Here is a 14,433-nt window from a genome sequence, read left to right on the forward strand (position 1 = left end):
AGCAGGACAGCAAAATTAAAGGAGTCTTAGAGCAGTTCAGTAGCAGCCTCTCTCAATAAAAACAACATTTAATGCAACATTTAATGTCCATTCTTCACCGGCTCAGTCTTGAGTTCTACCAGCACAACTCCCCTCTCTGGGCTGCAGTCACATCCTGCACACTGCTTTAACAAGAAATGTCACCATGCTGCTTAAAAAATATGTGTTGGAATAAGTTTATATTCCTGCTTATAATTCAGACCCTTCTGCAGTAACAAAATCTGTGTTGTTCAACAGAAGAGCATGTTCTCTACACATACACATGTATTTTTGGTGTGCTGAAAAAGAGTCAAGGGTACCATGTCAGTTGACACTCAGGATGTGATCCAAAACCCATTGGAATTTAGATTTTTCCCACCATCCCTGAGACTTTTTCCTGAGAAGACGTGGATTGCTGTAGTGTAGCAAACCCAGTGACCCCATCCAGTGAAATTCCCACAGAAGGAGGGTGTCCCTGCAGTCAAATATGCATCTGGGCAATGTTGCAACGAACCAGTAGAGTTTAGAAATGTTCATACAGTCTCACCATGTTACAAGCCTTTCAGAATCCTCATTTTATTCATCCATTTCTCCCGCTTGTCTCACAAAAAAATCCCAAAAAACCACAGAATTACCCGCTCATTTCACGAGGAAACTGCTTGGGTTTGCCTGGCTTTTTTAAAACTTCTTTTTTTTTGCTTTCATTTTTTCATCATGAGGAGAATCAAAAGTAGATTCAATGTTCTGTGAGATTTTCTTTCTGCGGTGAGTGTGAAAGTTTGAAAGGGAAGGCTGTTGCTGTTCTCTTGTGTGATATTCTCCTGGGTGACATTCATCCTGTCATGGTGATGAAATGAAGCTTCAGCTTTTGTGGCTTCAGCTTTTTCTTGGCAGTCTGCAACCACCTGCCTGTTTGGGATTATTTTTACCCTTTATTTTTAAGCCCCTTGATCCTCAGATGTTCCAGGAGCACCAGGAGCCACCACATTTCCTGGAGTTCAGCTGCTCCTTTTCAGCTGATACCCAAGAGGTCTCTTGATCAGCTGAACTGCTTCGTGGCCTCATCCATCTCCCACTGAACCAGCATTTCACTGGCCTCAGTAGGAGCTGGAGCAAATCTTAATTGAGTATTGTGAAGATAAATTGGGATTGATTCCAGCTGTATTTTGTATTCTGCCTTTTCATCGTGAAATGAAGATGGAATTAAAATTAATACCGACAGGTTGTTGAGTTTTGACCCCGGTTCATTTATTTTGGTCACCATCTTTTCTCATGCCCAGCTTGAGCACAGCTCTAATTCATGCATTTTTTAAAAACTGCTAGTTTATTACTCACTAATTGGTGTCAGGTTATGGTCTTTGCCTCTGCAAAACTTTTCTGCTTAAGATCAGAATACTGGCCTTTTTTTTTCCACATTATTTTTCTTCACAGAATTTCCAAGCAAATGAAATTAATACTGGTTGATTTCTGCTGTTACTGGCCTGTAACATGTTGGGGTATATTCTGCACCCAGTCTTTCCTGCTGTCCCCTCCAAACTCACAGTGACAGAATTGAAAGTTTATTGTGTAGTTTATAGCAAGCTGCAGAATGCACAGTCCACAGCAGCCTTTGCATGCACTCTTTTGGCTCATGAGCAGCATTGTTAGTGAATAAATAGTGAGGAAAAAGCTGCCCAGCAGAAAACACCTGCATGAGTCCCCTTCCTCCAGGGAAGATGTCACATAGCACTCAAGTGCAGGAGTTCTTCTCAAATTAAACATCATCCAGGAAAAGTATGGCAATAGTGGTGCCAATTCATAGCATGTTCCAAGAGGATATAGTACCTAAATAGGATGTGGGCCAAATTCTGCTTCCTGAGTTCTCTAGAGCTGATGTTAAAGGGTCATTCTGCTTAGAGCTTCTCAAGTCCAAAGCCCTTAGTCATCTTCACTAAGAGAGATCTGTATAGTTACATTTAAATGGGTTTTGGAGGCACTAGGCTTAGGGAAGAAAAGAAAAAAAAAGTTCCTTTTCAAAAGAAATTTCCTTGTTTTGACTGTTTTTCATTTCATGGCCATGGCACATTTCAGTAATCCTCATTACACATATCAACAAACCTCCTTCCTTTCACGTCTGACAGTGTTAATAAAAAGCCAGAGTTGTGACAGTTCTGCTTGCTGACTGCCTGAGCCTTGAACACAAGGGGGAAAACATGATGCCAGCTAACCATGGGAGCTGGAAACCCAGAGAGTAAATAAAGTCATTGTACTGAAGCAAGACAACTTGAAATTCTGTCCACAGAGCAGGTTGTTCCCCTCTTTGGGGACCAACTGTCGGAAGCGTCACGCTCTTGTTTCCCTTCTGTGTCCCCGACATTGACAATTAGAAAGGAAATTGCTAACAGCCTTTTAGCAGTTAGGAGGAGAACTCCAACTAAGTGCCCAAGCTGCTTTTGATTCTTTTGTCTTGTGCTGTGGTAGGTTTATGTCAACGGGGAGTGGGTGACCAGCATTGGGGAAGGAGGCAGCTTCGGGGAGCTGGCGCTGATCTACGGAACGCCCCGGGCTGCCACCGTCAAGGCCAAGACAGACCTGAAGCTCTGGGGCATCGACAGAGACAGCTACAGACGCATCTTGATGGTGAGCTCGTGGGAAGGGCTTCCTTGTGGAGTGGGTATTCTGTACTTTCTTTTGCAGCTCTGTGTTCAGAGCGCTCTGGCGCTTCCTCGTGAAAGAGAGCGGACAGGGCAAAATCGCCGAGTAGCTGAATGGAGCGAGCTGAAAGAAAAGGGGACAGGATTCACTAGAAAGGAGCTGAGTCAGAAATGCAATTGAGAAACATTATGCATAACTGTTCTGTGAATGAAAACCTCAGGAGGCCTCTGTTACCCACCAAAGCTATGCAAATCCTCTCCTTATCGTGAGCCTGGAAATATCTCTCAGCAGCACCCCTTGCCTGTGAAGTCTTTGTCTGATCTTGTATTACATTCCTCAAGGCAGGTGATAGAAAGTAAACCCAGCTCCACTAAAATAATAAAAAGCCTTGCTTGGACTGTGCCCTCCATCTTTGTTAGGCAGCACCCAGCCATACATACCGTGGGGTTGTAGCTGCTAATGATTCATTGCTCTGCTCCTTTCAAAGCCCCTCATCCCTGCAGCAAAGCTCTGCAGACCTTTGTGGCACCTGGGGCGTGTGCTAGCTTATGGATTTGCTGTTGGTTCTTCAGTGGTGAGTTTATAATGGAAACTCTGACAGATAATTAACTTCAGCAAAGTCATAACTTTTTTATGAGTTTGTTTCCAATGTCCATGCGCATATCTTCCTTCTCCGTAAAATATTCCTTTCTTTTTGATAATTAACAGACATTACCCTGTGTAAAGCTTATTTCTCAATAGGACTTGTCTCTCAAAGCTGCATTGTTCCATTCTGATCTGAAGGAAATGACACTGTGCTCTCAGACTAACAATTTTGAGATCATCTGTATTTCCAGTGGGTGTTACAGAAAACAGAAAAGCCAGCAAAGGAACTGAGTAGATTTTACCCTTAAATGATTAATTCTTAAGCAGCAGGGTAAAAGTGATCTTTGTTTATACCCTGTGTGATGGCTGTTGGGTGTCTGCATGAGCACTCCTGGTTTTCACTCCCTATTTCATGGGCTGAGTTCAGTGTCACATAAACAAACATCACACTGGCATTTAGGAAAGTACAGCTGATGGAAATTTATTCTACCCCAAAATATTCAGCCTGATGGCCCCAAGACAAATTGAGGAATAATTATGAAAAGTTATGAAAAAGGAATAATTATTAAAAGTCTTCTCTCTTGTGGTTAAGCAGGATGAATAGCTTTGAAAGGTTCCAAGTGCAGGCAAGAAGGCAGAGGTACCTCTAAAACTCAGAGCAGGAGAATTTCTAAAGAGATGTAAGAGGCACACCCAGCTTATTTGTCCCCTGTCCTACAAGGGTGCAGTGGAGGGGTGTCTGGGGTAACTGGTGTGATGAACCTGCAAGTTACAAGGAAGAATCCAAAACTCTAAAGTGAAAGAATGTAGGAGAGAAATAAATGTCAGGACAAGGCACATATTCCTTGGCTCTTTAAGCAGACCTTTCAGCAGCTGCCTGTGAGCTTGTGGTGAGGAATTGAAGGGTCAGGTTCACAGGCTTTGCAGCCTGGAGGTGATTTCAGTGTTGGTGTTGATGGAACTAGAGGTACCTAAAATCAGCCAGCCCTGTGAGCTGTCAGGTTTGGTCATGTGTCCATTATCACCTGATAGCACACTTCAGAAGATGAATATTTGATGAAGAGACGGGACTTTGCTAAAAGGATTTAAAGTCCCAAGTGGGAGAGACTGTGTTTTTAATGCTAGTTTGGGTCATACATACAAGCTGAATATTATGGTTGTACTTCTGTTTGATTCTAGTAGTGCTAAGTGCTTTTCCAATTAATTTACATGTACCTTACCTAGAAGCTCAGTTTCTGCAGTCAATGAGACCTTTTGATTTACATGGATATAATGGATATATTTCTCTCCCTCTCTCTTCTTGTGTTTTTTTTTTTCACAGTTGAGGCCACTAAAAATTGGTCTGTTGCGCTGTGTTAGATACTCAGACACCATTATTAGTACAGAGATAGGAAATATTTCTTGGTAAATTATTTGCTGCATGTGTAGAAAATGTCCAATTTTAAATGCAGTCCATGGTGAATGCAATTTATCCATCCACACTGAATGAATCCTGTCACCTTCCCATTTATTTGTAGGTGCAGGGTGGATAACTTTGTTGCTGCAGGTGAAATGAGACACCTGTCTTTGTGCAGTCGTGTGAGGGCAGGTTACAGTGGCTCTCTGCACCTTTCCTCAAGCCTAAGAATTAATTACATCATGTTTCAGTGGCTGCATTTCATATTTGGAGCTGACTCCACCATTGTGGGGCTGCTTTGGCTGTGCTCAGTTCAAGTGTAGTAGTGGCTGCCTCTCAACTCCCAGGAACATGGTTTCTGCCATTTAGCCTCTAACTGGGTATTTTGAATGTATAAATACCTCTGCCTTTAAATAAGGAGTAGTGATGCTTAGGGTACCTTTTGAAGTGTATCATTTAAGATGGTTTCAAAACTTGGGAGCAAGTGGGTTTCCCTTTTCTTATTTTCTGGTTGCAAATCCTTTTGTCCAAGGAATAAATGACCTTTTCCTGCTAAAGATTTTTGCTATAGTCAGATAAAGCCCCTCCATAACCCCAGATGGTTGTTTCTCTTGTCTGCATTCCTTCCCTGCCACGACCAGCCCCGTGTTTTCTCAGTCAAGTGTTGAAATTTTGTTCAAGTTGTAAATATTTATTTGCAAATCATGCCTTCAGATCCACACTTGCCAAAAAGATTTTATCCTGTCATGAGACACTTGACTCTCCACCTCATTTCTCCTTGCAGGCTCTATTTTGGTCCTTTACTTTGCATTTAATAATTTCTTGGTTTTATTTTTGCTTAGTGCCATTTTCCCCACTGACGTGTCGCATTGATCCTGACTGGTTTATGATATGAATAAAATGTATCTCAGGAGGTTTGCAGTTTGGGGTTTCCTTTTTATGGATGGACAAAGCCTGATGCAGAAAGTTCCTGCTGGTTTTTTTGTTACACTTGTCATCCATTTATTATTTAGCCTGTCCCAAAGGAAGTTTGTTGAAACAGATATATATTTCTTTATATTTCATTGTCTCAGCTTAGGTACCCTGATGGCTTGAAGGTCACATTCAAGTTTGTTTTAGCAGCTGTGATGATTGTAAATGTTGGGATGGGTCTTTTTGTCAGAATGTGCAGTGAAACTGCAGTCCTTGACAAAGTATTACACCACGAAATTCATTGTATTAGGTGGGGTACAAAAAAACCACTTCAACATGTTCCCTCTGTGGTGCACTCACAAATTATCTGTCCCTCTGTGTGTTTCATTTATTTCAGAGAATCATCTCTGCTGGGTTACATACTTTTCACTCTCTTGCAAATTCTTTTATGTATATGTTCTCTGTGTGTGTGCACACGGGCACAGACACACACACTTGTGTATATATTCAACATTTATTTACTTACATTCTTCTGGGAGAGAGCAAAGGATTTCTTTTCTGCCACAGGCTTCTCGTGGAATTCAGTTGCTGCCCTCTTTGCAATTTGGATTCGAGAGCATCACGGAATGGGGAACATCCCAGGGTAGTACAATATTTGTATTCTAAATATAGCAAATACCACAAATACCAGAGAAGCAAATGTCTCTATCCCAACATCAGATTGATCCCCTAGACAATTCAGTTCCCAGACTGAGAAAATTTGAAGTATTAATTTCTTGCAATTTCTTCTTCAGGAGGATTTGATCCAGGCTAATTTAACTACCCTCTAGTTTCCATGGTCCAAGATACCTGGCTCTGAGAGTGGAGCTGTGTGGGATTCAATACATTTGGCCTATTTGGCAAACTGCTCCCAGAGAGTGAGTTATAACATTGGTTTGGAAGTTGTGACAAATCAAGGATAGTCAGTCCCTTTATTTATGTTATTTTAGGTTTCTTCTACTGTCTTTTTACAGCTTTGAACCCAAGAACAAATGCTTTAACAAGCAGTTTTTTTTTCAGCTGAGATAAAATAAAGTCAGGAGGATTTTGGGTTGCCATAAAATGTAGGTTGTGTGGTGGCCAAAGCATAAAGCAACTCCAAGGGCTGCAATCCTCCTGACATCAGTGGCAGAGAGCACCAGGAGCATGTGGGCTGCTTGGTGCCCATGGCCAGAATGCACAGTGGCTCTTTCTTTCATGCTCCAGCAGGAATGTACACCCAAAGCATCATTCATGAACAGCTTCATCAGGGATTAAATGGGGCAGTGCAGTCCTGAGGTCCATTCTGGCACCTCCTGCCAGGATAATTCTTTCTTTGAAACTTGAGTCATGCTTTGCCTCTCAGTAGACATTTGTTTGGCTTCTTACTGAAGGTGGGGATTTCCAGGAAGGACTCAATCAGCTCCACCTGGAAAAAAATGAATTGGAAACAAGACACAAAGAGTGCTGGAGGGACCAAGAAAGATTGAACTGGAGGAATGAGAAGAAAAAAATGGAAGAAAACAGGGAAAGGGCAGTTGGAAATGAGATGAAACAGATGCTTAATAGGAACTCAAGGACCTGTTATAGTCTCTGGGGCATTCATTTTCCCCAGCCTGTGTATTGCTTAAGCTAAGCCTAGGGCCTGCAACATTAAATGGTCCTAAAAATGGCTTTGAGGCCTTTTCTGTGTGGATTTGAGGAATGAGAGTGATCTTGTTTCTCCTTGGGACTGTCTCAGGGAGGAGCACTGCAGCTTAGAATATTAACAAGGCTTTGTAGTTAATGGGAGCCACTGCCTTTGAGGAGATGAGCTTGTGCCTGACAGCTCAGAGCCAGGGAGAAAGTGAACAAAGGAGAAGAGGGAGAGGGAGAAGCAGCAACTATTGAAATAAGATATTAATAGGATAGAGAAAATCAGAATTAATAAAGACTTTTTAAAACATGCCATCAAGAACCTTGCCAGTGCAGAATTATTCATGTACATTTACTATTGTTTTTATCTGGCTTAAGCTGTAAGATTTCTACTGCTTCCCTTGGGAAACTTTTCTGTGAGAGAATAATTCCTTCATTGGAAAACTTTTTTGATATTGATCTTAAATTAGATTTTCTTGATTTTCTCCCATTACTTTGAGTTATGTCAAGTTATGCTGTACTGAACTGCCCTCTCTTTCTGTCATATATCTGTAGATAATTATCACTGTCTACTTCAAACCCCTGCCACAGTGCATGCTAGCTATGAGGATGACATACCTATGATCCCAGCACTGAGCCAACAAATACAGGCTGGATTTGTTTTGCTCCTTCCTTATCAGCTCTCCCTGAGTGTTTTAGCATTTCTTCAAGCTCTGTTGGATTTGGGAGCACATTTCTGGAGGAGAGGTACCGAGACAGAATGTAGCACACCAGGCGCCGTCACATCTGAGCCACGGAGATGGAGCCTCTAAACTTCATTCCTGGATGATATCTTTGCCTGTGCAGACCAAAATAGCCTTGGCTGTGTTCTTGTTGCAGTCTGATGCAGGTCTCACCTCCTGTCTGTGAATCTCTTTCAGCTTTACAACTCGCAGGTCTTCTGTATGTCAAACATCTCCGCTTTGGATTTTTTAAAAATTGGTTATATTTTCCAAATGGATGCTCATTCTATTATTTTCTAGCCCCATTTCTAACATCTCCAGATCCCTTTTTGTTATTTTCCTGCTCTGGTGAACTTTCAGCATCTCATAGTCTGTAAATGTCTTAATTGCTGCTGCTTCATGAAAATATTGCATGAGGACAGCCCCAGCACGTGTGCCAGGGAATGCACGGGTTGGCACTTCTGCAGAGGGCACCTGAAGGGTGGGAGAGGAGATTGTGGTGCTGTTCATAGCCCTGGCCCCAGCAGCTTGGGTAAAGCAACTAGGGAAAAGAAGAGACATCAGAAGTCAGAGGTGACACCATGCCTGGGAGGGGATGAGAGAGGAATATCAGGCTGGCCAAAGGAGGTTGGAAGGAGCTAAAGATGATCTTTAAGGTCCCTTCCAACCCAAGCCATTCTATGATCCTGTGATTCTATCTGTTCTCTCTCTGTTGCATGGGAGAAAAGATGGTTAATACCAGTGGAAATAAACACATGGTTGGTTGGCTGTAATTCCACTGCTGGGTTGTTTTTAGCTTGCACTACAGTACTGATCTCTCAAAATCCTTCCCCTCATTCTGCTTGTGAGAGCTGCAGCAGGAAAACACACTCAAATAAAGACAATGTGCATAAGGGTAAGCCAGGCTTCTCCTGCCTGCAACTGAATTTGGGATTTGGTTGTGCCACCCTGGATCCAGCCTCAGATGCTCTGAAAAAGCAGAGGAAGCTCCTGTGCCTGCCTGGGCAGCCTGAGGTGAAGCTCTGCCACCCCAGGGGCTGCTGTTTGCCTCCTTGAGGAGAGAGGGAGGAAGGGATGGATGGAGCCATCCTGCAGGGTGAGTCAGGAGCCCTCAGCAGGGTCACCTTGAGTTTCAGTGCAGGTGCTGGCAAACAGCAGCCCTAAGCCCCAGTCACTTGTTCCTCCCTCACCATGTTCTCCCTCACCCCTGTGGGATCATTCTGACAGGGGATATTTAAGGCAGTGTAGCTATGCATTAAGAGGGGTTCTAGATAATATGGCAATACAAAAAATTTTAACAGCACATTTAATTAACTATTTCCACTTCAGTTTTTCTCTTGCACTTGTCCTCGCTGTGGATTCTGTACTCTGCCCTGGCTTAGTTTAGCCAAGGCATGGTTGTGTTCCTGCCTTGTGCACACCTGTGCTCCTCTAGGAAGTGGTGGGCTCTTTCTGTCTGGGCCAGGTGGGATGGCTGCAATTCCCACCTTCCTGGGTCTTGTCTTCATCTCTAAATACTCAAAGCCGTGGTCAGGCATCACTTATGGCTGCTGATTACTGCTTCTTAAAATTCCTCTGTGTCCTCAAGTCATTTAAAAAGCGTTTTCCACATCTGTCCCTGGGTGTCCCAGCCCATCAAACTAAACCACCAATCTGGTTTTCCACAGCTGTCAATTTTGCTGCTCTCGTTTCCACTCGATTGCAGGGAGGAAAGCAACAACTGCAGTGTCCAGTTTTCCATTCTTGGTCTCCCAGCGAGCTGTCAGAAGCTGGCGTGGCTTGCAGAGCCTCCTGTGTTTGAAGTTCTCTCCTTTTTTTCTTTCTGGCACTTCAAATGCAGCCGGGGCCCCCCGAGGTTGAGCAGCACGGAGGGGTCAGAGGAGGGTGAGCGATGCTATCGCTGAGCAGAACTGTCAGCACCAGCCCCGAGTTACGGCCGGGGCGCGCAGCGGGAGCCTCGGGAGCTGCTGCTGCTGCTGGTCCACAGCTACCTGGGAAGAGTGGCAGCTCCTGCTGCTGCTGGGGCTCCTGGGGAGCAGGGGTGACCCCAGGACAGGGGCACAAATGGGAGATGCCCCCAGAGGAGAGCACCTGGCAGCTCCTGGTTGGGGCCGGAGCCTGTTGGTGCTGCTGGAAGGATTTGTGGTGCTTTGGGGGTTGTTGCAGCCCCACCTGCACAGCACTTAGGAAGAGGGATGATATTTAATTCTTGAATACATCAGCTATTCCCATTTTCATGCCCAAAACACTTGTGGTTGCTTTCACACTGGAGGGAAAAATGTTCCTTCTCCTTTCCCCTTCCCTATCCCCAGCACCCACATGTGGTCACTTGGAGGAGGAGGAATGGAGAAGTGACTTTTTCTATGGCAGACACTGACATTTGCTTCCATCCTCTCTGCCCAGTCTATGAATAAATGGCATCTTTGTTTTCCTTTTCTTGAGAGGATCAATGTATTATCCTTGTGTTGTGCCTTGTAGATTTGAGTAGGAGGCACCAGGCAGCCTTTGACATCCCCAGGAAATCTGCCCCGGCAGGAGTGATCTGGGGTGTCACCAGTGTGGAACCAACTGCACTAGACCAAGGCAGGCCCTGGAGTTCCTTTTTGGTACCTGGGAAGAATTTCTTTACAGGACTTTCATGTCACTGCAGAAGGAATTAAGGATGCATTTCATTATTTTTATTTTTGTATTGGTAAAATTTCATCATAATTATTCCTACATGAATCAGCTTCAAAAATGCGTGCTGGAACAGCTGCTTGTGGTTTCTGTCTCGCTGATCAAATACCATGTAAGGAGAAGGTGTCTTAGAAATTTATCACACAACAAAATCTTAGTAGAATGGGAATGACTGTGCTGGTGGCTGCACATACATTGATGGATTGTCTGCTCCCAAATGCTTAAGTCTTGTTAAAATGATAATATGAATGGATTGCTCAGCATAACAAAAGATACAACACTATACAGAACACTAACCAGGTTTACAGAGAAATATTTGGCATTAAAGAGTTTTTAAACTAAAAGGATGGGATCTACAAGGGGGATATTTTAAGTTTTTTCCTACTTTGTAGTTGCAAAGAGCCTCATTGGCGACAAGATGTGTGTTGAATTAGCTAAACAGTTAATTGATGAAGTTCAGGCTTTAAAAAGATGGCCTGTAAATGGATACAATTCATCTGCAGTGTCCAGTAACACCAGTGAAGTCAGTGAAATTACAGCAGGATTGAATTTGAGTCCTTCTGTCTTTGCTTATCAGCAATACAACTTGCCCAGACATTTTATGGGGAAACGTTTGCCTGAGGCTGTTTACACTGGCTATGCTTAAGATTTGGAAAGGGAGGGGGGAAAAAAAAAAAAAAAGGAGCAGCTGTAGGAAGAAATCACAAAAATACTTTTGTGTAATGTTCTGCCTCCTTTTTCTCTCTCCTGTAATAACAGGGCAGCACTCTGAGGAAGCGGAAGATGTACGAAGAATTCCTGAGCAAGGTCTCCATTTTGGGTCAGTTGCCCTTTGGAACTTGGCTGTTGGTTTCTCTGTTATTCCCGTTGGCAGGATGAATTTTGATCTTTGATGAAAGGAGCAGTGCTCAGACAGAAGGTCTCACATTGTGCTGTTTCTGAAGGAATGAAAGTGAAAAGGGCCCTTTTTGTTTTTCTCGTTCCTTCCTGCGCGCTGCCCATGTGTTTGCAGCGCTAAAGGTGGAGCAGGCACACACTGGCACTTTGAGTAGCTGCTGCTGAGTAAAGATCATGTGGATAGAGCAGAAAGCAGTGCAGAGATATGAATTTGTCATAAAGTCCAGTTACATCCTCCCAGGGAACAGGTGAGAAGCTTTTCCCTGCAAGAATACAGTGTTTGTGTGCACTAAACAAACCAACCTTACGAATCAAACTGGACTGATCTTTTTTCTTCCGTGCATTTTACAGCCCCTGTCTCACATTCTTAAAACATCTGTTTAGCTTCTTGTCCTTGGATTTTGTTTCCCTTTGATTAATGTGATAGCCACGAAATTTGGACATGTTCTTGATGGCCTTCAGTAGGAAAAACAACAAACCCATAATGCCTGACCAATCAATCACCATTAGGAGAACAAAAGCCTCTAATAAGGAGGACAGTGTTAGACAGTACAATGACTTGTTGATTCTGTAGGAGAAACATCATGTTTTTGCTGGGGCTGTTTGGAAAAAAACAGTTCAGGATTTATTTGCTATATAATTAAAGTATTTATACTTCAGCTTAAAATTTTTCTGGTTTTTTTTGTTTATGATGTTCACCTACCATTCAAGCTGAGGTACCTGAAATATGAGAGTGTCTCAGTGAGAGTATACTTGAACTTCTGAGAGCTGCTATCCATGAGATTTTCAATTATATTTGTATGCTTAAAGTGAGGCCAAGTACGTTGCTCGCTTATTAATGAAGTTTTCATCATTTCAAATCCTTCTTTTATGCTTAATTTAAATCTTCCTAAATTAAGAGCACCAATTATACCAAATTACAATGAGTATTTAAAGAAAAAAAGAATCTGTGCACCTGCACTAATGAGGAGCAATTACAACAATGAGACATCTCAAAACAATTTCAGAGTAGAAAAGTTATTCAGAGATGTGCTTCCTTAAACACATTCCTTCATTGTGGTTTGCATTGTAATTAGAGCCTAATTTGTAGTGTGGCTTTTGAATCTTGGTTCAAAAAAAGAGGAAGGACTTTAAGATTTGAACTTTTTTTAAGTACAGAAAAGCAGTGAACAAAATAACACATCATTGCAGGAGCATGGAGATTTAGGTGAAATGTGTAAGGATCTCTTTGACATGTCTAAAAAGTAGATGACACCTGCAAAGCAGAAAGATATTTTAGAAATCTCAAAATGGCACTGAAAAGTCAACTTCACTTTATCCCTTACTGTGGTCAGAACTCAGTGATTTCCTGGTGGAAAAACCTCTACCTGCTTCTTATGTTTCTTTTTTCCAAGGTCTGTCCAGTGTCTGTAATTAGCTGTATAATTGCAAGAGTCACTTTTTTTTTTTTAAATATCTAAGGATTTTTTTAGATTATCAGTAGTTGCTTATGAAAGAAGCAATACTTTAAAATTTTTTTTCTGGAGTTTAATTAAAGTTGTGAATTGATATGTACAATTTAGGCATTGCAAAAAGATTACATGTGGTCTAATTTATCTGATACTTTAAAGCTAAAACTTGTAGAATATTCTATATAATGCTCTGTTTGCAAGATTTATTAACCAATGTATTTGTAGTGGTACAGTTCCCTTAGACAAAAGAGAGACACTTCGTGACTAGAGCTAGAATTAGCTTTGAATTTTTCATAAAGCCAACTGAAGAAGAAGTTTCAAGAGGCTCTTTCTTTTCATTGTTAATCACCGAGTTCTTAAAAAAAAAAAAGAAAAGAAAAAGTCTTCTCTAGTCTGTATGAAAGAGTTTTATGCTTATTTTTAATCAAACAGAGCAGTTTTTGAATGGTGCATTGACAACATGGGCTTGGTCTTTGACGTTAGTTCTTCTGCAGCAAAGGTCACAAACACACCAGGAAAGTGCTTTAGGTGGAGAAAATGTTAGAAACAATTCATTTCCCAAGCAGCAACAAGAAAGTGGCATAAAAACATGAAGCTGTGTCAGTCAGCTCCAGCCTTACCCTTGGTGCTTTGAGCACTTTGGTCTGGTTCTGTTACCAGGCTCAGTGTGTTCTTTTGAGCTCAGCCAAAAGGCATTTTAACTTTAAGGAACTTCCTTTCACCCTCACATAATCCTTCTAAGCAATATTTTGAAAAAAAATTGGGAAACCAAGAGTCTGATGGAATGGCACACATCTAATCCTGGTGTCAGAAACTGTATCTTGACACACATTAGTTCAATAATTCATAGTAAGTAGGGATCAGCAGAGCTCTGGGACATGAATTTCAGCCCAGCTTTTTGAGGCAGTGAAGGTTAAATCATTGTATTATCTGTTCCTTTTAATAACTCTTAAACCTGTAATTTTTCAGTCAAATCTGATCAAAGTACAAAAGTTCAAGTACAATTCACTCTCTTGAATTCTCATGCAAATGTGTAGGAGAGAGACACAGGGGGCACCTCCTTCCTGAGAGCAGGACAGGTGGAATCCACCCCTTAGGCAAGGCAGGGGAGGGCACTGGGACCCTGAGCTGCCCTGGATGTGCCCTGTGCAGGCTGTGCCTTGCCACGGTGGGGATTTGGGGCAGGGGCAGGTGGGTGATGAGGACCCCCATCACAGGCTGCTTTTGCTCTGTTAACCCTAAACCAGACCCATCATTTTTAATTGCAGATTGTTTTTTAAAGTTTTATAACTTTTCTCCTTTAAGAGGGGGAATGGAAAGGAAAGCATTTTGCAGGCCATGCTGCTGGCAAATGAAGAAGAGGTGACATTTCAAACATCCACAAACCTGGATGCCTCTGGTCTCCTGCTGCTCGTGCCACCAGGGTCTGGCCATTTGCTCTGGTGGTCTCACCATCCTTGAGATGGACACTCTGCATCACCTACCCAAG

General features: G+C 42.5%; 1 protein-coding gene across 2 annotated transcripts in view; it reads left to right on the forward strand.

Moving 5' to 3' along the window:
- PRKAR1B (protein kinase cAMP-dependent type I regulatory subunit beta) overlaps positions 1-14,433 on the forward strand; it is a 91,703-nt gene that overhangs the window by 57,466 nt on the left and 19,804 nt on the right. For both annotated transcript variants that reach the window (XM_084216256.1, XM_084216255.1), the window contains exons 7-8: positions 2,479-2,637; positions 11,356-11,416. In XM_084216256.1, the coding sequence (XP_084072382.1) occupies positions 2,479-2,637; positions 11,356-11,416 (220 nt within the window). The remainder of the gene's footprint in view (positions 1-2,478; positions 2,638-11,355; positions 11,417-14,433) is intronic.

Source organism: Fringilla coelebs (genome assembly GCF_963513975.1).
Source record: "Fringilla coelebs genome assembly, chromosome: 16".
NCBI classification, from domain to species: Eukaryota; Metazoa; Chordata; class Aves; order Passeriformes; family Fringillidae; genus Fringilla; species Fringilla coelebs.